The sequence below is a fragment of the Mustela nivalis genome, assembly GCF_964662115.1.
Source record: "Mustela nivalis genome assembly, chromosome: 2".
NCBI lineage: Eukaryota > Metazoa > Chordata > Mammalia > Carnivora > Mustelidae > Mustela > Mustela nivalis.
In genome coordinates, this window is record NC_139021.1 from 105879520 (window position 1) to 105904892 (window position 25373).

Genomic DNA, 25373 nt, shown 5'->3' on the forward strand with positions numbered 1-25373 from the left:
TCTAATTTTCTGCCTCCTTCCAACATGGGTCCTGGGTTTGGATTCCTGGTTTGGGTCCTCGCCACCCTAACTGACAATGCCACAGCTCAGCATCCTTTGGATTCACATTGCCCTCACAATGCCTTACGTTGAGCATCTTTTCGTACGATGTCTGTCTGATTGGCCGAGTCATTAGTTCCCTTTGCAGCACAGACTACTCCAGTCTTTTTCTCGATTCTTTCATTTGGTGAAATCCCGGTCTTCTTTTGTTTGGTTGGTTTTCTTTGTTGTTCTTACTTTTTGTCAGTGAACACACCTTTTCTGAAATAAGGATTGCCAAGGGTGTCTCCAATCTGTGGGCTGCCTTTTCACTCTGTTCACTGTTTCAGAAGAGGATGCTTTTCCTGGGCGGTCCTCTTGGGAAGCATCGTGATGCCAACATGAGCACATTTCCTGGGCATTTCTCTTCCGCTCCCAGGTGCCCCTGCCTATTTGTATGCCAGCACCCTCCTGTTGGCTCGGGGAAGTCATCCAAGGTATTGGAAGGTCAGCTTCTAGAGACCCACCACCGACTTCTTCATATTCAGAAACGTCGTGGTTCGCTGTGTTCCTTTATGGTTCCCTTATCTATTCTAACAGCTCCTCTGTCCTGAGAGCATCACATTGTATGCTTTAGATCAGTGCTGCACGGAATCCGTTCCCCATTTATTCTAGGAACTGGGGCTTCACCTTAATCTCTTCGGGTCCAAAGACCTCCAGCAGCGCCTGGTGGGTGTGTGTGAGCCCGGGAACGTCTTCCCTTGATCAACGTCCCTGTCAGGCCAGCCACTGATGCCCGAGCAATACGCAGGAGAGCAGGCCTCCTCTCTCGCTCCTGGTTGGTGTCTAGTGCTGAGTGATCCAGGAGAGAGTCTGTCTAGCATCCATCATACACAGTCATTTATTATCTCAGCGCAGTACACGGAAATCATCAAGGGAACGAAAATGTCCAGTTGCTCACTCCCACTAGCCACACGTCAAGAGTCCCATAACGACTGGAGTTTCTGATGGTTGCGCTGGGAGGGGACAGCGGTCATGGGCATGCAGAACTGACACTGAGGTGACTGCTGCAGCGTCCTGGTCTCATTAGAAGGCATGAAACTCCAATCCCTGTCTCCTCCAAGGGCTCCGGCTCCGCCAGCCCCGTGAACCTCTGAGAGCACTGCAGAAGGGTCAGGCAGATGCTGCACGGCCCAGAGACATCTCAACGCACCTGGGATGAAGGGGTGAGGCGGTTTCTCTCCTAACGGCATTGCTCCTCTTTCAGTTCTTGCAGATCTACTGATAGAGAGCATCGAGGACTACTCCTTCAGTGAGGACGAAGTCTCTTCAGGTAGGGAATGGCACCGAGGAGGGGAACACTGGGACAGGGCTCCCGGGAACATGGGGTTGCCCCTGCCGCTCTGGAGAAGGAAGAAGGTGGGTCAAAAACCACCAAGGAAAGCAATGCTCTGTCACAGGCATGATTTGCTCATGTCACGGTCTCAGGATGAAAAGAACAGACGAGGTGTCCACGGGCTTTTAGGGTAGGCTGGGTTTGTCATCACCACTCGACTCCTTGCGCGGCTCCTTGAAGGATCTTTCCCATCAAAGCTGCTCGTGCCTCCCTTGGCCACTGCCACACGTCAAAGCTTGGTGGAGCAAAGCTCTTTGCTCATGGCCTATCGGGAATGGTGCACAAGAGATTCTGCATCATTCTTGGCACGGGCCCAGACCTGGTCATGCTCAGGACTTGGCGGCCCGAACCGCACTCTCCTGGGCAAGAGACACTACGCGACACTCCGTTCTGGTCTGAGCCAGGAGGTGTAAGACAGGTCTAAATTCTCTCCCTCATAACCTCCACTACCAAACCATCCTGGTTCTCTCCAAGCTGCTGTACTTCAAGGGGACGCCCAGAGCTGCAGAAGGGAAAGTGTACTTCTCCTGGGTTCACTACACAGGCTCCCGTAAATCGGAGCTTCTGCCAGCCTTCACACCCCAGCAGAGTCTGACCTGGGGACGTGTTCCCAAGGGTGGGATGCCCCTATGCAGCTGCCCTGGAGAACCCCTGTCGTGGGCCACGGTCCCCTGGGCCTGTGTGATGGGGCTGATGGACCTGCTTCACACACTTGCTGCCCCGGGTCCACTCTACCTCTCACTAGCTGGCCTCGAAGCATAGCACAGAGCCTCTTGGGAGCAGGGCCAGGGAGTCATGGTTCCTCTCACAAACCCACCTCGCTGGCCCACAGCCCTGGCCATGCTCCCCACTCCCTAGGCATGCCCAAATGGCAAACATTCCTCAGGCCTGCCCAGGGCCCTACATACACCCCGACCCCGTCCATTCCTGGCAAGCCTCAGCAGGAGCACTGGCAGGAATCCTGTGTTTCAGTAACCACACCGCTGGACGTTTTCCAGCCCTGAACAGCTGAGGGTGCCTGCACAATTTCCCATGCTCCTGTCTCCTGTCTCTGTAACACTTAGGGAAACAGAGGGCGTTGCGTTCCCTGAAACACGTCCCTGGGAAGGTCATCCCAGTCCCTGGGCAGACATGGGCTGTGGGGACGTGGTGGGCCATCTCTCCCGGCACTTCCCCAGCAATCCCAGACCCATGACAGCTGCTCCCAGCACAGACGGATCGGGGGATTGATTCCAGGAAACCCAGGATATCTCCTCTCTTTCCTTGGTGGCCACCTCCTGGACAACAATAGGACTGGTGGAGCTTGGCAGGGGGAAGGACATGGAGCATCTCTAGGGGAGGAGGTGGAGGAGGAGGAGGAGGACGAAGTAGAGCAGGGAAGGACAGGAAAAAGGACAGAGGAAAACAACGTCCCGCAGAGGCAGTCTTAGGGACAGTGACAGCATCCAGGGGGGAAAGGATCACACAGCCAGGATTCCGGGTCTTGGAGAGAATCGGAGGTGGGAAGAGCAGGTGGGCAACCAGAGACCCCCCTGTACCCTGCGGAGATCAAACGACCAAGGCCAGGGAGGACTCGGAGCTAGGGACGCACCCCACTGAGGGCAGAGCCCAGCATCCCCAGAGCAGCAGGCCGTGGGTCGTCACCTGCACTAACTCCCCTTTGTTCTCTCTCAGGGCCAACCCCAGCACCCTCGCTGCTCCCTAACCCGAAGGATTCCACAGAAGGCGATTCCGATGGAAGGAGCCACCCTGCGCCTGTAATTCACTTCCACCTCCATCTCTTGGGCTTCCTCTCTCCTCTGTCCCTAAGTGCCTCCGCCCAGCTCTTCCCCTTTCCCTGCTTTGACGACGCCAACTCCGGAGGCCCTCGTCTCTGACAGGCACTCGGGCTCTGCATGGGAACTGCTGCATGAAATCCCTGGGAAGCCCTCCTCACCCCTTTCCTACCATCACCCTGACCCCTCACCGCGGACTCTGGGAAGCAGCCCCGGACAGCAGAGCAGGGAGGAGGGCTGGGAATCGGCAGGGCACGGATCACCCGGCTGGAGAGGCCTCGGGAAGGGAGGCTGGGCCTGGGTGTCCCCACTTGGTTCTCTGATGCCGGGGAGTCTGTGCTCATGCCCACTTCTGCTCTTGCTCTTAGCTCTCAAGAAACTTTCCTTCAGTGGACTTGGCGCAAACGACAAGGGAAGCAGAAGAAGAGGAGGACTCGGGAACGGGGTGAGTCGGGCAGGAAAAGGGGCCGGTGAACATGGATACACCTTTTCTATCATTGCCCCGTCCCTGTTGTGGGTACCTCAGCAAACAGCACAAAACCCGGGGTGCTGCCCTAGCCTCTGACCACAAAGAGGAGAGGAGAGGAAGATCCCAGTCCCTGCAGGCACTAGGAAGTCCTGAGAACATCCCACGGGGAACCTCCACCTGATCCCTGCAACTCCCTGTGGTGGTTGGGCGCTGTCGTCCAGGAGCTGCTGATCTTGGAGGAAGGGCCCTGGCTGCCTGGAGGGACTGGACCCCAGGCAGCCTAGGCACAGTGACCTTCTGGCAAAGGGCTCCACACCCCCCATTGAGCCCCTCCCTCTGCATGACCCAAACCTTGTCCTCCCACCCTGCAAAAGCCAGCAGACGGCTTGCTCCCGGACGACACTAGTCGCGAAGAGACAGTGGTGAGGTGGCCTCATCTCCCACTTCAGGCACGTGAGAAATGAGCAAACAAGACAGGCCCCCGGGCTCACAGGAGCAGGACAGCTCACCCCTCCCAGCGCTGCATCCCTGTGGGCGGGGAGTCAGGCCCGGTCTCCAGCTGAGTCATGTCCGCCGGCGACTCCCATACAATCTAACCAACACCTCCAGTCCCCTGAGCCTCCAAGATGCCTCGTGGGAGGTAGTGGGTCCCCTCATGGCACACTTTGCTTTGTGAGTTTCATACTCTAGAGACTCACCTCGATCCCTCAGTCGGCAGGGGAGACCCACCAGGGAAAGGCCACCCTGCCTACTCCCACCTTGCCCAACACCTGCCCACAGCCCGTGGACTGTGTGAACTCACTTCCCATGGGGGTCGGGAGCATGTCGTCTCTGCCACGCCACCTGCAACACTCATGTGGGCAAAGGCTCCCCCCACAGAGAAGGGCACGTCCAGGGCTCTCAGAGAGGCTGGGGAAGGGACAGCCCAGCAGGAGGAGGACCCCGCCGTCATGGAGGAGGACGCTCAGGGAAGGGGCCTGAGGGACCCTGGCAGTGTAGCCTTCATTCAGCTCCAGGGGGCCCACGGGAAATTCCCCTTTCTTCAGGTCATGCATGGGTCTTGCAGGAAAACCTCTACCTCAACACCTCAGAAAACACGTCCCACAAAACCCCACAGGCCTCTGGTAAGGCCCAGGCCACACGCCACTCGCTATCTCACACCACTCTACCCTTGTCTCCACAGCTGCACCAAAGGACAGTGTGCCCACCACCCCAAGGCACCAGAGGCTCCTGGGGTGCTCCGACAAAGGAAGCGAGGCGGGCCCTGGGGCCTCACTTGCTGCTCCGATTTGGGCCCGGAGGAGGATTCGGCGTGAACGTACAGGGAAACACGCCTGCAGGAACGGCTCTCTTACGCCTGACCTCCGTAGGCCAAAAAGACTTCTGGGCAGCCCACCAGAGGACGGCACTGGAGCCCCGAGGACAAGACGAGAGGACCCTCTGAGTCGGCCGCCACACCCAGAGTTGGCTGCCCGGGCCCTGCCGATGACGGACACTTGGAACACGAGGCAACCACCTGGGCCCACAACAGTCCATTGTGTGGGGAGAGTGGGCCACCTGGGACTGGGCGGGACAGCAGCCTTCCCGTTGTCTCCCCTGTCTGCTGCAGGGGCTGCTCCTCCTCCCGCTGTCCCCTGCAGTCCCCGACAACCCTGCAGGGCATGACACATGCAGGACAAAGCGGCACTGCCAGGGCCCCTTGACCACCCTGGGATCGACTCGAGGGGCAGCAGCCCTACCCCTGCTGGATTCCCCGAGGGTGCCGCACCCGAACCGCCCCCGTCACTTCGACGCACAGGACCGTGACCAATGCTGGGCTCAACACTGGCAGCAGCCCCACAAAACGGGCCCCGCTCAGCCTGTGTGTTTGGCAGCAGCAAGAGGTTTAGGGAGGAGAGGCTCTCCCCTGCACTCAGCGGCCTCTTCCTTTTACAACTCAGACAGCAGAGGCCTCCCCAAGCTGGGCCTCTGCCACCTGACCAGGAACGACCCACGCGGAGGGACAGCTCTACGCCCCTATTCAGCAGGAAGAAGCTACAGAAGATGAGACCGTCCTCCTTCAACAACCTTAACCACGCAAGGCTCCGCCCTGGTCAGGGGCACACGAGGAGGGAGGGGAAGGCTAGCTGAGCGCCAAGCAGGAGCTGGCACGCCACACCGCCCCCCAACCTGTGATACGGGGGACATCCCTCAGGCGCTCTGACTGCCCTCAAGCTGAGGAAAGGAAAAAACAGATTCTCCACAGATGGAGATCAAAACCCGGCAAGACCGGAGTCTCCCTCGGTTTGTAAAAGTCCTCCTGATTCTGCAGGAAGAGGCCTGCTTAACGAGAGCCTAGCGACCTGCCAGAGGCCCGGATCTCCGTTTCCTGAAGCCCTGACATCTCCCTCCCCTCCACGACACTGAGGGAGGCTGAGGCCGAAGGAAATGTCCGTAGGACAGAGTTTCTTTTCAAACGTGCAGTCCCTGGGATGGACCTGTGAGAGGAGGAAGGTAACATTCCTCCAGGAAGCTCTGCACCATCTTTCAACTCATGCCTTCCTAGCAGGAAAAACCACCTTCCCTTCACAAGAGCAAAGCCAACTGTATCCTCAATGTCCTCTGCCCTCCTGCCACATTCTTGCAAAACCTCCCTTTTGCTTGACCTCCTCCAATGCCATCCCAGAAAGTCAGCCTCCTGTCACGACCCCAGCAAGCAGCCCTTTCTACCCAAGGGTCGTATCCCTGTTCTTTAATAAAAACTGCCTCCTGCCAGCAGAGCCGTCTCAAGACTTCTTTCTTGACCATCGGCCTTGAATGCTAACCTCTTTCCTACATCAGTCCTGTCTCCTGTAGGGCTCCTGTGGAAACAACCCTGCAACACGAACCCATTTCTGTCAACCCTTCCGACTCCATCCACCTCACCCACTGCACATTCTGTGTCCTCCGAGGACTGGACCCTTCTGTGATTCTTGCACTCAAACCCTCACATGGCCCCTCTTTCGGTCCTCGACGTGGTTGACGTTGCCCTTCTGAAACTCCCCAGCCTCCCATCCTCATTTTCTTTGTCTCGCAGGTTTATCTGGTCCATAGGTTCTCATCACCAACACGCTACAACCGGTTTCTGCTCCTGAGTAGAGGACTCCATTCCTTTCCTTTCTCATCAAGCTCAAATCTTAACTCTCAGATGTTTGTCTCACAACTTTCAAAATTCTTCTTTCCCCTAATGCCTCTCTACCAGTTTCTCTTCTTCCTTTTTCAAGCCGCCCTCCATCCCTCCCTCCCTCCCTCCCTCCCTTCCTTCCCTACATGATCTTTTAATTCTTTGTATTCTTTCCTCCCTCCCCCTCTTTCATTTTCTCCTTCTGTTCTGTTAGTACCCACAAAGCACTCCAGTACTTTTTCACCAAGTGTTCCGGGACTCACTCTTTGTGTACAAGACCCAGGAGCTCATGGCAATTCGTTCCCTATTATAAAGGATGAAGGGAGACCCACACGGGGGCAGCTCAAAGGTCTGCTTCTCTGCAAGTCAACGGGAAGCTTCAGGGTCATGAACCCTGGCCTTCCACACTAGAGCTAGACACGGGCTACGCTAAGCATTCCCCACAATCCCCTGTCATCCAAGACCCTGAGCATACGGGCTGTCCCACCAGAGACCTGAAGAGTTTCATTTCTCAGCTGAAATGGGCCTCGAGCCAAGCTGCCGCCCGAGTGTCTGGAAAAGTCACTGGCTTCAGCACGACTCACGGGTATATAGTCTTTGAAACGGAAACATCAAAAATTTAATCAGCAGTTGACGTGGTATGAGGCTACCATGTAGAAAGATCTATCAATTCCGAAAAGGAACAAGGCACGCGACTACAAGTGGCTTGCAGGGGTAGACGCAGCGACCGTTCCTGAAGGGAGGGGCTAGAACGCGTTCCTTGAGTCAGGGAAAGGGAAAAACTTGAGTGAGCGATCCTGCCACAGCCCCTCGTGCTCTGGCCATTAGCACAAAGTTCACACTGCACAGGAACCCGGGCAATGCTGGAGCACAGCACGGAGAGGTCTCACGTGCCTCACCTCACTCCCGGTGTGCTGTGTCCTGGGAAGACAAGCCTTGTATTCGCTGACAATGTGGAAGAGCCTTCAGCCATGGGTCCCTGGTGCCAGGGACATCAGAGCTCGTTCACCCTCGATCGCAGCACACCCATCTCCCCAGTGTGGGAGAGCCTTTAGTCGGGGCTCTAACCTCGGGAGACACGAGAGAACTCACCCTTCCGGGGAACGGAGAAGTGATACACATGGGGGGAACAACTCCAGGGCAGTGCTCAGCTCTGTACACAGTAAGACCACTGGAGACGCACCTCAGCGATGGAAAGAAGGTGGGGGACCCTTGTTTCAGAGAGCTCTGCTCTTCTTCATGTCCAGGACCTCACACGGGGTAGAAGCCATGTGCTGGGATTGCTGCACAAGAGCTCACAGCAACATACATCTCTTTGAGGCCATGGGCACATTCCCACAGACAGAAACCAACTGAATTTCATCTTCAGGGAAAAGCATTTAGGCCAGCCACACCCTTAGCCAGTATCTGAGGATCCACATTGGCGGCAACCCCGACAAATGCGGTCAACGTGGAAGAGCCATTCAATACAGGTCTCACATTTGGAGACACCAGACAACTCAGAGCAGAGAAACCCGTGTCTGTCATCACTGGGGCCCCACCTGTACCCAGAGCGCCCACCTTGCTCACCGCCACAGAAATCACACAGTACAAACCCTTGTCTCCCGTCACTGAGGCAGAGCCTTCAGCCAGAAGTGGGCCCTTTCCCAACACCAGAGAACTCACACAGGGAGAGCCACTAGCCCGGTATCCTGGTGGGAGAAGCTTCAGGTGGGGCTCAGGCCTGAGGCGCCCGCTACCATCTCAGAGTGTGCTTCATCCCTCACATGGGAGCGAGGTGCAGGCACCCCTGGGACCCCCTGCATCATCGCTGTGGCTGAATGCGAGGACATCCCATATGGGAATCCCATTCCTCACGGAGCCAACACAGGAAGGACCTGGCAGGATTCGCACACAAGAAAATCCTCCCGGTCTGATGAGCAAAGGAATGGGCTCAGCTATCCCTTCTTCCCTAGCCAGCAATGACACCCTCACACCGAGGAATCAGAACCAAGACAACTTACCACTGCGATGCACGTGCACCAGCGAGATGACAGCGGTCACACTCCTGGACGTGCTGCACTACCATCTGCACTGAAGAGACAGAAGCCAGACGCTCTTGATGCTGCCCAGTAGGTCACGTCCCCTGAGCCTCAAAGCACCACCTGTAAAAACAAGGAGAGCATTCAGTCGAGGTCTCAAGACCCGCACGTGGGGAGAGACAGAGTCACCCATGATGGAAGCAGGCCCCTCCGTCCCAGCAGGGAGGGCAGGTTCAAGGAGGCCAAAGCCACAGGGCCCCGCCATCTGTCAAAGTCTTAGCATTGCTGCTGGAAGGCCTTCCCCTAAAGCATGCTTGGCCAATTGCCTGCCAAGAGTTCCATGAGGCTGAAAAGGACGTCTGGTCTTTCCTTGCTAAGACATGCCTCTCATGGGCCCTGGTACTCAACAAGGGAAAAAAAAAAACAAAAAACCAACAACGACTGACTACCTTCCCCTTCCACAACACCCTTCCACTTCAGGGTCGTGACTATGGCAGAGTTCACACTGTGCGCATTTTGCCCTGATAAACGCCAACCCTCCAATAAAGCACAGAGCAGAGTGTCAGGCTTGAGCACCCCAGCGACCTGGCTGGCTGCTGTGGCTCCCTGGGCCTCCCTCCCTCGCTCCCTCCCTGGCTCTAATCCTTTCCAATAAGCATCTGCCTGGGCCCTGGGACTCTGGCTGTCCCCATGTGCCCCGGGCCCTGGGTACAGGCCATGAAAGGCAGTTGAGGGGCTACAGACTCCAGCCGGCCGGCCCTGTGCTCCCCTCAACCCAACCACCGTGGTAACCAACGTGGGCCCAGGTGCCAGATCCAACTGCAGCCCCCGCCTTCCTGCTCAAACACAAGGTCGCTTCCGAAGCAAGGCACATCGGCCCCAAATAACCTGCCCCTTTGCCCCCACCCCACCGGCCTGAATATCCCCTGGGGACAGAAACCCCAGAAGACAACACAACCTCCATTCCAGTCAGCACATTTCACTCATCCTCACGTCTTGCACAGGCTGTCTGATGGGTCCAGAAAAATCCGCCTACGGTATGGCCCACGTGCTGCTGTGATGTTAGGAACCCTTCACCTCCCCAGAGTTTGAAAGGTCACCTGACCCATTTTGGAGGGCTGTCCCAGCGACCACGCCCACTTCTCCTGCCAGCCTGGGACTCTGCCTGCAGAAAAAGAACAAGAAAGAACAAGAGTTGGTGATAATGTGAAGAAATAGGAACCTTGTGTTCTGATGGTGGGGATGAAAACTGGTGCAGCCATTATGGAAAACAATGTGGGGGTTCCTCAAAAATTTAAAAATAGAACTGTCATGGGACGCCTGGGTGGCTCAGTTGGTTAAGCAGCTGCCTTCGGCTCAGGTCATGATCCCAGCGTCCTGGGATCGAGTCCCACATTGGGCTCCTTGCCCTCCGCAGGAGCCTGCTTCTCCCTCTGACTCTGCCTTCCACTCTGTCTGCCTATGCTCGCTCTCGCTCACTCTCTCTCTGACAAATAAATAAATTAAAAAAAAAAAATAGAACTGTCATATGTTCCAGTAATTCCATTACTGGGTATTTACTCAAACAAAATGAAAACATTTGAAAAGATACGTTTATATTGCAGCACTATTTACAGTAGGCAAGATATGGAAGAGCCCGGCAATAGATGAGTGGATAAAATAACGTGGTGTATATATAGATATATATATAGAGAGAGATATAGAGATTATATAGATAGCTAATAGACTAGTACTTGGCCAGAGAAAAGAATGAAATCTTAACATTTGCAACAACACGGATAAATCTAGAGGGTATAATACTAAATGAAATAGGTCAAAGAAAGACAAATATCCTATGATTTCAACCATATGTGAAATTTAAGAAACAAAACAAAGCATAAAAGAGACCCAAAAAAAGAGACTCACAAATATAGAGAACAAACTGGTGATTACCAGAGGGAAGGTGCGTGGAAAGAGGGCATGAGACAATGAGGGTGTGTCATTTAAAAGGAAAAACAAAACTCTATCTGAAGTCAATATTATTGTCTATGTAGAAAATCTCAAGTATCTTATAAAAAAATTCTATTGGAAGTAATGAGGAAATACCAAAACATCATAGGATACAAGGTCAATGTAAAAAAGTCAACTATTTTCCTATATCTGAATAAAGAATTGAATTCCAAATTTTCAAATGAAAAAAATACTCTTTACAATACACCCCTAAAAAGGGTACTCAAGTATAAAATCTAACACAATACATATACACAGGAAGACAAAACTGATGGAAGAAATCAAAGATCTAAATAAATGGAGAGAGAGTTCGTATTCATCAGTAGCAAGACTCAATATGGCTAAGAGGTCAGTTCTTTCCAACTTAATCAATAAATTCAATAAAATCCAAATAAAACCTCACAGTTATTTTGCAGATAATGACAAGAAGATTCTGAAGTTTACACAGAAAGGCAAATATCTAGAAGAGCCAACACACTGGACACCTGGGTGGCTCAGGTCATGATCCCAGAGTCCTGGGATCAAGTCCTGAGTCAAGCTCCTTGCTCAGAGGGGAGCCTGCTTCTCCCTCTGCCCTCTCTGCCTGTGACATCCCCTGTTTGTTCTCTCTCTCTGACAAATAAATAACATCTTTAAAAAAAGTTTAAAAAAAAAATTGAATAGCCAACACAATGTGGAAGAAAAATGAGAATTCACCTCACCTGGTCTTGAGACTTACTATAAAGCTACTAGCCACCAAGACAGTGTGTTAGTGCTGAGAGAGACACACAGATCAACAGAACAGATTACAAGGACCAGGAATAGATCTACCAAAATAAAGTCAAACATTTTTTGACAAAGGCACAAAAGGAATAAAAGGAGAAAAGATAGTCTTTCAACAAATGGTGCTCGAACAACCGAACACTCATGCAAAAGAAATGAAACTAGACACAGACCTTACACAAGTATTAACTAAAAATGAATCAGAGATATAAATATAAAAATACAGGAGAAAAATCTCTAGGACACTGGTTTGGGGGATGGGTTTTTAGATTCAACAGCAAAAGCATATTCCACAGGGAAAAGCATGTGTTGGATATTATTAAAAATAAAGTCTTCTGCTCTGTGAAAGACATTTTTAAGAAAATGAAGGGATAAGGCACAGACAGGGAGAAAATATTTGGAACACAGGTATCTAATAAAGGCTTTGTGTCCAACATCACAAAAGAGCTCTTAATGATTCAATAATAAGAAAAGAAATGACCAAATGACAAATATGCAAAAGATTTGAACAAACTTTTCACCAAAGATATAAGGATAGCAAATAAATACACAAACAGATAGATGCTCCACATCACCTCAGTGGGAATATGCAGACAACATGACACAGGTATTGGAATGGTTACATCAAAAATAATGACAGTGCCAATTTCAGGTCCAGAATCAGAACAACAAGATTCTCATTCATAGTTGGTAGGAACAAAAACTGATACAGCAACTTTGTAGAAATAGTTTGGCAACTTCTTGCGAAGCTAAACATACATACATACATACATACATACATACATAACAAACACAGCAATTTCACATCCTATGTTTTTGAAAACTTGTGTTTTAAAACCTACATGTGAATATTTCTAACACCTTAATCCAAATGGTCCCAAACTGGGAGAATCAAGCATCCATGGGTTAACCAATCTGAAATCATGTATGCAACTCTGAAATCATGTATGTGTATTCTGGAATTGAACTATCAAATAAATGAAATCCTGATGTTAGCTGGATTCTCACTGTTAGTGCAGGAGATTACAGACAAGCAAGGAGAGAAGGTTAGAATGTTGCATCTGGTAATGCTTACAAGAGGAGACAACAGTGTGAATACTTAGCTTACTATAGATAAAGATGGTGACATACTAAAATATTTTTAGACACGTGTATATACATGAGTGAGTATACACAAACACCCTATTCAGTTAGCTGAGTGGGTCTTTGAGCAATGACTTAACAGTCACAACAGACACATCTAGTCCCCCAATCTTGGTTTCTCATACTATGCTCCAATGAATAGAACCAGAACTACTTAGGGGGCAAAAATGGCTAATTCTAGGGCAGGAAAGACAGAAGATGCACCTGGAAAATCTACTGCCACAGAGTAAGGTAGAAATATTCAAACAATAACCGGGTATGTCAATAGACACAGGAAGCGACAGAAGGTGCTTTTTAAAAAATTAATTTACTTGTTTTTGAGAAAGTAGCAAAAGGAGAGAAAGCATAAGCAGCAGGGAGGAGCACAGGGAGAGAGAGAGAATTTCTATTTATTTATTTATTTATTTACTTACTTACTTATTTCACAGGCAGAGATCACAAGTAGGCAGAGAGGCAGGCAGAGAGAGAGGGGGAAGCAGGCTCCCTGCTGAGCTGAGAGGCCGATGTGGGGCTCGATCCCATGACCCCGGGACCACGACCTGAGCCGAAGGCAGAGGTTTTCACCCACTGAGCCACCCAGGCACCCTGAGAGAGAGAATTTCAAGCAGGCCCCACACTCAGCAAAGAGCCCAACCTGGGGATGGATCCCAGGACCCTGAGATCATGACCTGAGCTAAAATCAAGAGTCAGACACTCAACCAACTGAGCCACCCAGGTGCCACTAGAAGATGCTTTTACTAACCAACCTGGAACAACTTGAGCAACAAAAGGAACAAGGTATCATTGTACTATAACCAAAATATAAAATAACTAGCCACGAATTCGTGCTGATATAAATGGATTAGTAAATAGGAGAGAACAGAAAAATCTCCTATGCAGAATTCCTGATAATTTATGTACATAATCATGTAGCTACTCCAACAGGAAGGAGGTATAGTGTAAGTGGTATAGTGTAATTGCCCACTTCCTTCCAAGGAGTACAGTATGAGGACAGAGAAAACAAAGTAATAAGTCATGTCCAGAGCACTAACCCTTGATATGATAAGACCAAAGGACATTTTATCTCTGTGGTCTTCCTCCAAGAAACCCATAACCTCAGTCTAATCATGAAAACAACAGCAGACAATTCCCAGTTGAGGGACATTCTACAAAACACCTAACTGTACTCCTCAAAACTGCCCAGGTTATCAAAAACCAGGGAAGTCTGAGAAATTGTCACAGCCAAGGGGAGCCTAAAGAAATGACTAAGTGAAAGGTGGCATTCTGAAACAGAATACCTGCATGGGGGAGAAAACACCAGGGTCAACTATCAAAAGACAAATCACATCCTATAAAATAAGAGTTTGCAACCCATAAAATGGACAAGCACTGGTATCCCTAATCTATAAAGAGCTAGACACTGAAGAAGAAGAAAAACAAAAAAAGCCACAAACCTAAGAGCAAAATGGGCAAAAGATATGAACAGAGGGTTCACAGAAACGTAAATACACCTTTCAGATACATGAAAAAATACTTAATCTCACTCATAAATAAGAAGCTTGCAGAGATAAACTTCATAAAATACCACGTTTCTCTTTCCACTGCCAAAATTCCAGAAGTTGAAGCACATGTTCTATGGGTGAAGCTGTGGACAAACAAGCATGGATGTGGTGTTGATGGGAGTGACACAAAATGATACCAAAATCCTGAATGATCGAGTTATCAATTCTATGCACCCGTTGACCTGGCAGCACACTTCTAGGAATTTATCAGATAGAAAAAACCTATATGTACAAGGTCATTCACTAGAACATGGTTTGTAATAGCAAAAGGTTTGAAATAGTGCATAACTAATAATAAACAGTTAACTAACTATGGAACGTCCATGCTTGAATTACTGTGCAGTTATAACAAAGAAACAATCCATGTTTGTTTAGATACAGATGTCTTGGATGGGCTTTTAAGAAGTGACAAAAAATCAAAGAAAGAACAGAAAATCATGTATAGACTTGTTACTCAAAGTGTGGCTCCCTGAGCAGCAGAGTCAGCTTCACCTGGGAGCTTTTTAGAAATGCAAAACCCAGGGTCCCCACCAGATCTACTAAATCAGCATCTGCATTTTAACAGGATGCCAGTGGTATACAGCTGCATCTAAGTTCTGAAAGCCCTAAAGATGATGGATTCCCTTCTAAATAACAGTAGGGGGCATACAAGAGTATCCTTTACCTGAAAAAAGCAGCACTGCTAGGACAAACAATACAGACAGACATATCTACAGCAAGAGGACCATAACTCCAGTTTGTCTGGTACTGTCCCAATATAGACAGCTGTACCATCATAACTTTATGGAACCTCTTTCATTCTCAGTGGAAGTGTCTCAGTTGAGATGAAAAATGTCACCCTTCCTTGAGGGAACATCACTTAACCTTTAACCATGTTATTACTAATTCAGAAGTATTTCATTAAAAAGAGAGAGAGAGAAGACCAGTCAGGGAAAAACACAGACTGAAGAAATGCAGTGAGCCAAGGATGGTTGGGCAACAAACCCAAGGAGAGGCAACGTCTGGGGCAAAAGGGAAAGACAACTTTGTGAGGAACAGTAAGGAGATGTATCAGAGTTAAGAAAGGAAAGCTAGCAGGCAAGTGTCAGAGACAACAGAGACTGAGGGTTATGCTGCAGGATGGTCAAGTAAGACTAAAGCCAGAAACTGGATTTGACTACAATTTGGTAGCCTTTTCCAGAGCTCAGGTGAATGTCGAAGAAGCAAGAATGCATTCATGAAGTTGAAATATGAATGAGAAATGCAGAAACCAAAGCCAGAACAGTCGGCTATTCAAGCTAGAGATGTGAACAAACTGACACAAACCCTTAGGGAGAGTCATCTGGAGGACATGTGGTCCCTCCATTCCACCAGATCTTCAAAGTCCTATTCATGGATCAAGCAGGACCATGAGAGGGCTGTCCACTCAGACCTCATTGTTCGGTCCCCTGAAAAGCATCCATACACTTCTAGTACAATGCTGTGTCTATCAGAAATGATTATAGGCAATTTCAGTGTTGTTATTAGAAAAATCAAAGGAAGTTTTACAACTTGCACAACTCTGTGAAATTAAGAGTCCTGCTTCTCATTCTACCAACTGTTCTTTGAATTTGCTTGATATACTTGATACACTTCCCTTCAAGTAATTCTTGCCTATTTCTATCTTTTCGGGTTTTTTTTAAGATTTTATTTATTCATTTGACAGACAGAAATCACAAGTAGGCAGAGAGGCAGGCACAGAGAGAGAGGGAAGCAGGCTCCCTTGCTGAGCAGAGAGCTCAATGTGGAGCTCGATCCCAGGACCCTGGGATCATGACCTGAGCCAAAGGCAGGGGCTTTCACCCACTGAGCCCCCCAGGAGCCCTCTATTTTTTTGTTTTAAAAATATGATTCCTTTCAAATTTTAGAATACTCATTTTGAAACAAAGTGGAAATAAACAAACAAAAAGATCACCTGAGATGTGTTCATTTTCTGCTCTTAGTGGAGGAGGGACAGCTGAGGAAGAAGGAAGGAAGAAGGAAGTTAGAAGAGACTTGGCCTGCCTTGCAGTTCCTGGATTTACCTGCCCACACAGCTCCACATACAAGATACTTACGTCTCCATGTGTGGCTCAGATAGATGTTGAGCTTAGACATGATACTTTTCACTGAGTGAATGTAAACATTTGTTTCTTATTGATTTATTACCAATTTAGGTTCTATGACAGAGAAAAATTAAAAACATGAGAAGATGAGTTTAACATTTACCAGTAGCCTAAAGGAGGAAACACTATGGCTTTTTCAGAACTGATGTGGGAAAAATTAAAAATTAAAAATCTCAAGCCACGCTGTTCATCTGTTTTCCTGTGAACACTATTAATCCCCTGAGGTCAGAAAATCCAAGCAACCTCTGGAAAAAAGAGATGCGGTGTTTAAGGCAAGATAAAAAATAAATGTTTAATGTTTGTTTCTTACAACTTTCAAAAGGTCTTAATAAGAAACTATCTTTGCCTTTATTAACAGTTACAAAATGAGCCGTGGCCTGGGAATTCGCAGACCTGACTTAACCATGGTTCTGCCACCAACAAACTGCATGATCTTGGTCAGTCACCTTCTCAGACTCAAGTTTTTTTTTTTCATTTTTCAAATAAGGCCAAAGCAGATAACCTCGTGCCTGCACTACCATCCTGTACGTCTATAAGGCCAGGAGAGCAGGAACCTCTGCATCTTTCTAGACGCCATCAACAATGGCAAATGGGGAATGGAAAATGAGGGGAGGAGTGGGTATTCAGGGAGGGGTGATGACAGAATTTCCTTCGCTATGGCTGGTGAGCCTTTCATCCTGACCATGCCCTCACAAACTCTCCAAAGGGGTGACATTTCCTGTGTAGCCTGCATGCCCACCCTCTCAGCTCCAGCTCACCTCGCTCTTCTTAAATTTGTCCCAGACCTTCCACCATCACACAGCCTTCGATGCTTTCAGGATACTGTCATGCTTATATGTAACAAATAACAAATGAATACATAATAAATAATAACTGGGGACCTAGGCAATGTTAGAGTCAGGAAAGGGCCTTGGTGGCTAGCTAGTACAGCCTCTTCCCTCTTCCATTGCACAAATGAGTTAACTGAGCAATGAAGGCCCTAGAGAATTGTCAAAGCTCCAGCCGCACGTTATTACATACACAACAAATACAACAGCAGCTAACAAAATGTGAGTTTCAGAAAAATCTTGTCGACTATTCATTCAGGGCTCAGGAAATGCTTCTTGAGACCCTTTGACTTGGAGGGCTCAACCAGAGTCAAATGCGCCATGCTTTTAACGTGCTTCCAAAGGAATGTTAGGTCCCATTTCGGTACGTCCTAGGTGTCTAGCATTGCCATCCCTGAGGCCCAAGTTTTCCCTGAGGAAATTCTGTCATGGGGCCCCAGTTCCTCTGGCGTGGTGTCTGGGGGCTCCCGAGTCAGAGCTCAGATGAGGGACAGCCTCTCCTCGCTACACCTCTTGCTTCTGCCAAACACACAGGCTGAGCGGGGCCCATTTTGTGGGGCCGCTGCCAGTGTTGAGCCCAGCATTGGTCATGGTCCTGTGCGTGGAAGAGACAGGGGCGGTTCCGAGGCAACACCCTCGGGTAATCCAGCAGGGGTAGGGTTGCTGCCCCTCGAGTCGATCCCAGGGTGCTTTCCAAGGACATGAGCCCTGAGTTGGCTGTCTCTGGAAAGGAGTGTTCTTTTGAAGAGGAAAAGTCAGTTTCAAGAACCCACCTTTGTGCATGTTCCCGTCTAACTCTGGTGGCCTTTCCAAATATGTCACTTAACTAAGCTAGACAACTTGAGGTCACCCTCAGAAACATGGCCACATTAGCTCGTGGGTGGGCAGTCCCCTTGCTCCTTATTCTGCGGGCATAACACCGGGACCCCATGGGCTCAAGGTTCATTCAGCAACTGGACCATGCGATTGATTCCTCCACGATTGTGGAACTCAACGAGCACCTTGACCAGCTGGATGGGGCTGGGATGAGGAATTCTTTCCCTCAAAGCCAGAGAACACGCACCACTCCACAGAGTTCTCTGGGGACTTATGGGGACAATGAAGGACCTCGCTCTCCACCTGGAGTGGAGGGTGCACTTGGGGTGCCCTTATCTCCTGGACAAGTTTTCTCCCACTCACCGGCGATTCCTACTAACGAGGATCTCCCAGCGGGACCTCCAGTCAAAAGGGTTTCTTGCAATGGTTTCTTCCCTCCCAGTCCCAGTGATCCAAGAAGCCACCCCTATTCAGGTACACTGGAAAACAAAGGCTTTAGCTAAGCATCCAATTGCCCTCATGGGAAAATTCATACAGGGATAACCCCTGACTGTAAGGACCTGGCATCAGCTCCAGAGTGTCCCAGAGAACAAAGGCCACCAAACCATGACAGCAGGCCCATGATATTACCAAGTACCACCTTCCACTTCCAGATATGCCTGAACTAACACCCGAAACCAGCACAACTGGAAACCCAGTGATCCTTAGGCCTGGACCCGACTGCTCTACGCCCATGGCTCCTAACTCTGGAAAGGTTCTGAAGTCCACCACACTGCAGAGGCCCCTACGAAAACGTGGAGGACAGGTGCTTTAGCAACGGCAACAGTTTCAGGGAAAGGCGGTAAGAAGAACCAGGAGTGCTGTCATCAGTCGAACTCGGACTGCTGAGGCCAAAGCCTGTCAGCAAACATGTCTGCCCCCAAAGCAGAGATCCTAGTGCCCACCTGTTGGTTCTCATTGGCAACAAATCATACAAGAATTTATCCGGACTCTGACAGGCCTTCCTCATCCTTGTCGCCCATGAAGCAATTGACAGAAAAAGCTCTTCTTCCCAAGCCAGAACCCGCCAACCCGATATGGGCCTGAAATGCTTGCACGTTCCTCCCAACCCAAGGAGCCCTTGAAAGCCTGACTGCGGTTTAAGGAGACTGGGGATTCGATAAGGGCCCCTAGCTGGGACGCAATGGCCATGAAGCTCTAACCTGGGCCCATGGCTTCCCCAAGCTCCAGAGGCTGCCAGACATTTGGCCTGGGCCAAATGCATGGGCGCATCATGAAAACCATCACCGACCCAGCCCACCTTCCCCATTTTAAGCAATGGTGCACGGGTGCTCTGTTCCACTGACGTGGCCACCTGGCATCCATCGTTGCCCCTCTTTGGGAATGGAGGATGTCGTGGGGCATGGGGAAGTCCTTACTGAGTACACAGTCAAGGCCCACCGTGTCACCCCAAACAGGATTTCTCAGTGAAATACGGGAATGAACCCAACGCATAAAGCAGTTCTACAGAACACAAAGGCTTCAGAGGTGGTAACTGCTGCACAAGGTGGAGCCTGTGCCCATCGAAAGACACAATGCTATGCATACATTCCCCATGATCTCAAAGAGAACTCTGGGTTTCTACCAGACACCACTGCTCAAATCCCCACTTCCAAGGATTCCTCTCCTTAAGGACTGGCTCAACTCCTGGCCTGGGGAAGGGTTCTCACCCACTATCAGAGGACTCTTCATGGGGATTCTCCTTCTCTTTCTTCTTCTAACCCCGCTGTGTTGTTTCCCACCCCATGCCCGGTCTCTGCAGGTGGTGCCAGAAACCCTTCACTGCAGTAACTTCCAGATGACAAATGGTCCTTTCCGCTCAGGAAGATCCAGTCACAAGTTCTCCCCTGCACTCAGCGACCTCTTCCTTTTATGACTCTGACAGAAGAGGCCTCCCCCAGCTGGGCCTCCCCCACCTGACCAGCAATGACCCACAGGGAGGGACAGCTCTATGCCCCTATTCAGCAGGAAGAAGCTACAGAAGATGAGACTGTCTTCCTTCAACAACCTTAACCACACAAAGCTCTGCACTGGTCAGGGGCACACGAGGAGGGAGGAGAAGGCTAGCTGAGCACCAAACAGGCACTGGCACGCCACACTGCCCCCCAACCTGAGATACGGGGGACATCCCTCAGGCACTCTGACTGCTCTCAAGCTGAGGAAAGGAAAAAACAGATTCTCCACAGATGGAGATCAAAACCCGGCAAGACCGGAGTCTCCCTCGGTTTTGAAAAGTCCTCGTGATTCTGCAGGAAGAGGCCTGCTTAACGAGAGCCTAGCGACCTGCCAGAGGCCCGGATCTGCCATTTCCTGAAGCCCTGACATCTCCCTCCCCTCCATGACACTGAGGGAGCCTGAGGCCAAAGGAAATGTCCGTAGGACAGCTTCTTTTCAAACCTGCAGTCCCTTGGGAAGGACCTGTGAGAGAAGGAAAGTAACATTCCTCCAGGAAGCTCCGCGCCATCTTTCAATTCATGCCTTCCTAGCAGGAAAAACCACCTTCCCTTCACAAAAGCAAAGCCTCCCGTATCCTGGGTGTCCTCTGTCCTCCTGCCACGTTCTTGCAAAACCTCCCTTTTGCCTGACCTCCCCCAATCCTATCCCAGAGAGTCAGCCTCCCGTCACGACCCTAGCAAGCAACCCTTTCTACCCAAGGGTCATATCCCTGTGCTTTAATAAAATCACCTCCTGCCAGCAAAGCCATCTCAAGTGCACCCTCAATGTATGTTCAAGAAAACCTTAACCTATCGACGTATGTATATCGCGCAAGGATGAATGGCCACAAAATTCAACACATGGTTTGTGATCTACCTCTCATGTGTCCTTAATTCTACTAATATTGTCCTTACAAAATGCAAAGGATTTACAAATTAATTACATGGTTAGAAATATTTCTATTTACTTCACATATCGGAGAATGACAGAGCTAGAGAGAGTGCAAAACAGTCAGGGTCGCTCAGCAAGGAAGATGGAGAAGGGTGCTCAATACAGGGCTTGATATCCAGCATTCAGGTATCCTACCTCAGCCAAGGGCAGATGCTTACCCAACTGTGCCAACCGGGGGCTGGCAAATTAATTTCATCTTTTACAAAGAAGCTCTTCTGGAAGACCTGTTGGGATCAGGGCAGGAAAACCTCGACAGTTCAGCATCAGGCAGTGAGGGCTTCCTCCCTGACTATGAGAACATGGGAGCCCAGGGCTTTTCTCCACCACCAAGAACAGCTATGTATCTCTGGGCCTGAGAGGGTGTATGACCACAGCAGATGTGGAAATACTCCCCGATTCGGTAGATTTTAGAACAGAAGGGGGTTCTAACGGTCCCTTCCATAAACACAAAGACTGTCCAGGAATGCCTCCGTGGTTCTTTCAGTTAAGGGACCAACTTTTGGCTTTGGCTCCAGTAATGACGTCAGGGTTATGGGATTGAGCCCGTGTCAGGCTATGGAAGGCATGTGGAGCCTGTTGAAGTGTCTCTCTCATCCTCTGCAACTCCCACTCCGCCCACAAAAAGAAACATAGAGATAGAGAGAAAGAGAGAGAGAACACATGTGCGGAAGTCCACTCAGACATCCATTTGTAAAGAGGCCCGGGATTCTTTGCTCTAGATGTATGGCCCAATGAAGCAAGTGTGGGCAGATAGTTGATCGTCGAGAGAATGTCTATTCAAGGTCAGGTTGCAATAACTCAGGATTCTGCTACCAGAGGCAACCTGGAGCTCAGAAGTATTTTGTGGGGCAGGGACTTGCAGAACCTTCTCCACATGTGCAACTAAGTCATCTTCCACAAGCAGCCAACTCTAAACATTCTGGTTCAGGGTACCTCTCCAAGTTAATCGACAAGGGGTATTTTTCCCTCCAGAAGAAAGACAGAAGCTGGCAAAAAAGATACCCCAGTCAAGGCCTAAACCTCAACCCTGGCAGGAGGTTCAGAACCATGACAACTTACAACTGTGATATACATCCACCAGGGAGATGACAGAGGTCACATTCCTGTATATTTTGCACTTGAATCTGCACTGAAGAGACAGAGGCCAGACGTGTTGGATGCTGCCAACGAGGTCCAGTCACCTTAGTTTCGAAGCACCACCTGTAAAAACAGGGAGAGCTTTTAGTTGAGGTCTCAGAAACCGCACTTGGGAAGACACAATGTCACACAAAACTGAAAGCATGCCCCTCCCTTCCAGCAGAGAGCACAAACTCAAAGAGGCCAAAACCACAGAATCCCGAAATTTAAAGATTTAGCATTGCTGCTGGCAGACCTTCAAATGATACATGCACGGTCAGCTGGCTACTGGGAGTTCCACGATATCTTTGCCAGACCCAAGCAGGAGGATGTGGGCCAGGAAATGGCCCAGAGGTCAATCACCATGTGCAACTAGTGACAGGAGTCTAAATAAAGTTTCTGCTGCTCCCATAAACCAAACAGAAGATCTGCATAAACCCTATTTCAACTGCATTTTGCATGACCGTCCTAGGGTTGCTTACTTCTCCTTGAATCTTCATTCACCTTTGACATGCATTCTCATTCCTCTACCCTGTAACTTCAATGACACGGAACTCCCATTGGAGATATGCATATACTCTACCTCCTCAATGTCTTTTCTACTCTATGTGAGTGACTCTGTTAGTCTTGCTTTCTTTCTTTCCTCACAACTCTATTTGGCTGAAATGAGCCTCTGGTCTTCCTTTCTAAGACATGCCTCTCATGGACCCTGGAACTCAAAAAAAGAAATAAGAAACCAACAACTAATGACCACACAATATGAATGTAACCTATACCTTGGAGATCGAAGTTGCTTCACTCCTAACCAGAGACTATGCTACTGACCTTAAGGGCAAGCCCTTCAACAACCAGCTTCTAGAGGATTCTGGGATGATTTTGGGTATAGTTCTGATAGGATTTTCCCAATCTGAAAACACTGCCACCCTACAAAGAGGTCCCCAAACCTGATTATCAACTAAACAGATTCAGAGCTTCATGGGACCCATTGTGAGGCACATAAACGCCTGGCGGTGGTGGCAGCGGGTGCCAGTCCACATGGGTGATGGCTTTCAGTTTAACAGATTTGGGACGGTTTCTTAGATGCAAGGAGGCAGCCGCAAGCACACTTGGTTTCTTAACATCTATTCTAAGCCTGGCAGGCATAGTGATGGACTGTTCCATACAGATTTTGAAACCCTGCTGTGCTGGAACTTCTCATGAGGAATCTCTAGAGTGAACTTTCAGTAGTGTGTCCAGGCCAAAGCGAAGCGCAATACTCCCATCAGACTTGACTGCAATACCTGTCAACTTGGGTGGATTCCTCTTCTTGAGGTCCCCCAAATATCCTGAGGTTCCTATACCTGCCAACAGGTAACATTCCCTACTCATCTGGCAAGGCTCCTAAGCATCAAGGTGTGAAGCCGCTATTGACAAGGGGCTCCACAAAGTCACCCTTAATTCCTGAAAATTGTCTGGTCATTATCTGAGTCTATACACATAACTGTCAAATTGGACATTTCACTCAATCCCTTGGTAAAATAACCAATGTTTCTAGCGGTGTCCTGTTACAGGAAAAAGGCGCTTGTGCTGAACTTGTGCTAATAATCCTAAGTACCTTGGAAGAAAGAATTCTCCCTGAGAATTTCTGAATGATGGAGGGTTCAGGAAGGGAGAGAAGTTAAATTTTCCCATTTGTTCACACAGAAATACTTCATCACATTTCTGTAGATCATGGGTATTTTCAGATAAAGTTTCTCTAAATCTGGAAGAAGAAATACTAAAGAACCAGCAACATTTCAAACAAGAGTCACAAAGGTAGGCTCATGTTCCTCAACTCACTCAGTTCCCCTTTACTAATTCTTGATTGGCTTGAATGCAGCTTTTCCATGAGTTCTGCAAACCTGTAACCAGTTGAGTTTGAGAATTTTCACGATCAGACACTAAGACCCCACAAGACACATCACCGTGTATAGTCACAGGCATTTAATGGAAAAGTAGGGATAAAAGGCCTGTGGACACACACTTAATGAGATATATTTTCACCTAACATAGAAGGCAAGACATCAAAATGGAAGCAGAGAGGCCACAAGACCTGCATCCTCGTTGCCAGGGCATGGCGTGTCCATGAGTTTCTGTATCTCCAAGACAAATACGCTCATGTCTTCTGAGCTAAGGTTTCTGCTTCTAGAATTTTCTCCCAAGGAGAAAATCAGAGAGGTTGTAAAGGATTTGCAACAGCGTTTACGGAGGTTTTCTGGATAATGGCGAAGCCCTGCAGCTCACCGCCTTGCCCAAGGCCCACAAACCTGTTCAGTGCCCCCTTTGCATCCACCATGGTCAGGCAGGTCTAGCCCCTTCTCCCCCTGTTGCACAGCACACCCTCTCCTGGTGTCCACCAGGTCGCTCAGCCTCTGTGTTCCATGTCCTCAATGGATCTCTTTGGAAGAAGGTAACCTGCATAGTGGTGGAAAGAGCAAATATACTCCTTCCCACCCTTTCTCCTTCCTTGCACCCAACCAAGGTTTCTGCAGAGACATGCAGATGGGGTTCTTCTTTTGTGGTGCCTCCAAGAATCCCCTTGCACAAAACCTGAGCCTTAGCACATAGCAGGCTATTTTGGTCTCTACCCCACCGCCCACCTCAGCCACGGGGCAGCATTCCACCTGCCAGCCACCTCAGAAAGAACTAGTTAGCTGCTCTCTGTCCAACGCCCAGGTGCTGACCTAGACATTTGAAACTCCTTTCAAATGAGGAGGAGGAGGAGGAGACACACCCATGGCACCCAGGTGCCTGAGTGCACGCCACATCACACCATCTACTTCAGGGTTGTGGTGATGGCAGACTTCCCACTGTGTGCTTTTTGCCCTGAGACATGCCAACCCTCCAATGCAACAGAGAGCACAGAGCCAGGCTTCAGCCCCCCAGTGACCTGGCTGGCTGCCGTGGCTGCATGAGCCTGCCTGCCTCCCTCCCTCCCTGGCTCCAGTCCTTTCCTATGAGCATCTTCCTGGGCCCTGGGACTCTGGCTCTGCTCCAGTGCCCCAAGCCCTGGGTGCAGGCTGTCAACAGGCAGTTGAGGAACCACAGACTCTGGCTGCAGGCCCTGTGCTCCCCTCAACCCAACCACCGTGGTAACCAACGTGGGCCCAGGTGCCAGATCAGACTGCAGCCCCCAGCCTTCCTACTCAAACACAGGGGGCTCTTCGGAAGCATGGCATGTCAGCCCCAAATACCTGCTCCCTAACCCCCTTCCCACCAGCTGAATAACCCCTAGAGACAGATGTACAGAGAAGCCAACATAATCTACACTCCAGGCACTGCATTTCACTCA

At 49.7% G+C, this 25373-nt stretch overlaps 2 protein-coding genes across 8 annotated transcripts in view; both read right to left on the reverse strand.

Annotated features, from left to right (window-relative positions):
* The window catches only part of LOC309859770 (uncharacterized protein), a 38433-nt gene extending 14252 nt beyond the window's left edge, over positions 1-24181 (reverse strand). For 2 of the 3 annotated variants that reach the window (XM_082720889.1, XM_082720890.1), the window contains exons 1-4: positions 24135-24181; positions 22007-22147; positions 9922-9986; positions 8804-8944 (exon numbers count right to left, since the gene is read on the reverse strand). In XM_082720889.1, coding sequence (XP_082577015.1) covers positions 8862-8944; positions 9922-9986; positions 22007-22147; positions 24135-24157 — 312 coding nt within the window. In that variant the 5' untranslated portion in view covers positions 24158-24181 and the 3' untranslated portion in view covers positions 8804-8861. Of the gene's footprint in view, positions 1-8803; positions 8945-9921; positions 9987-22006; positions 22148-23657; positions 23832-24134 lie in introns of those variants that run through there. The other variant, XM_082720888.1, reaches the window with a different exon arrangement.
* The window catches only part of LOC309859764 (phosphatidylinositol 3,4,5-trisphosphate 3-phosphatase and dual-specificity protein phosphatase PTEN-like), a 196050-nt gene that overhangs the window by 93291 nt on the left and 77386 nt on the right, over positions 1-25373 (reverse strand). The gene's annotated exons all lie outside the window — the stretch shown is intronic.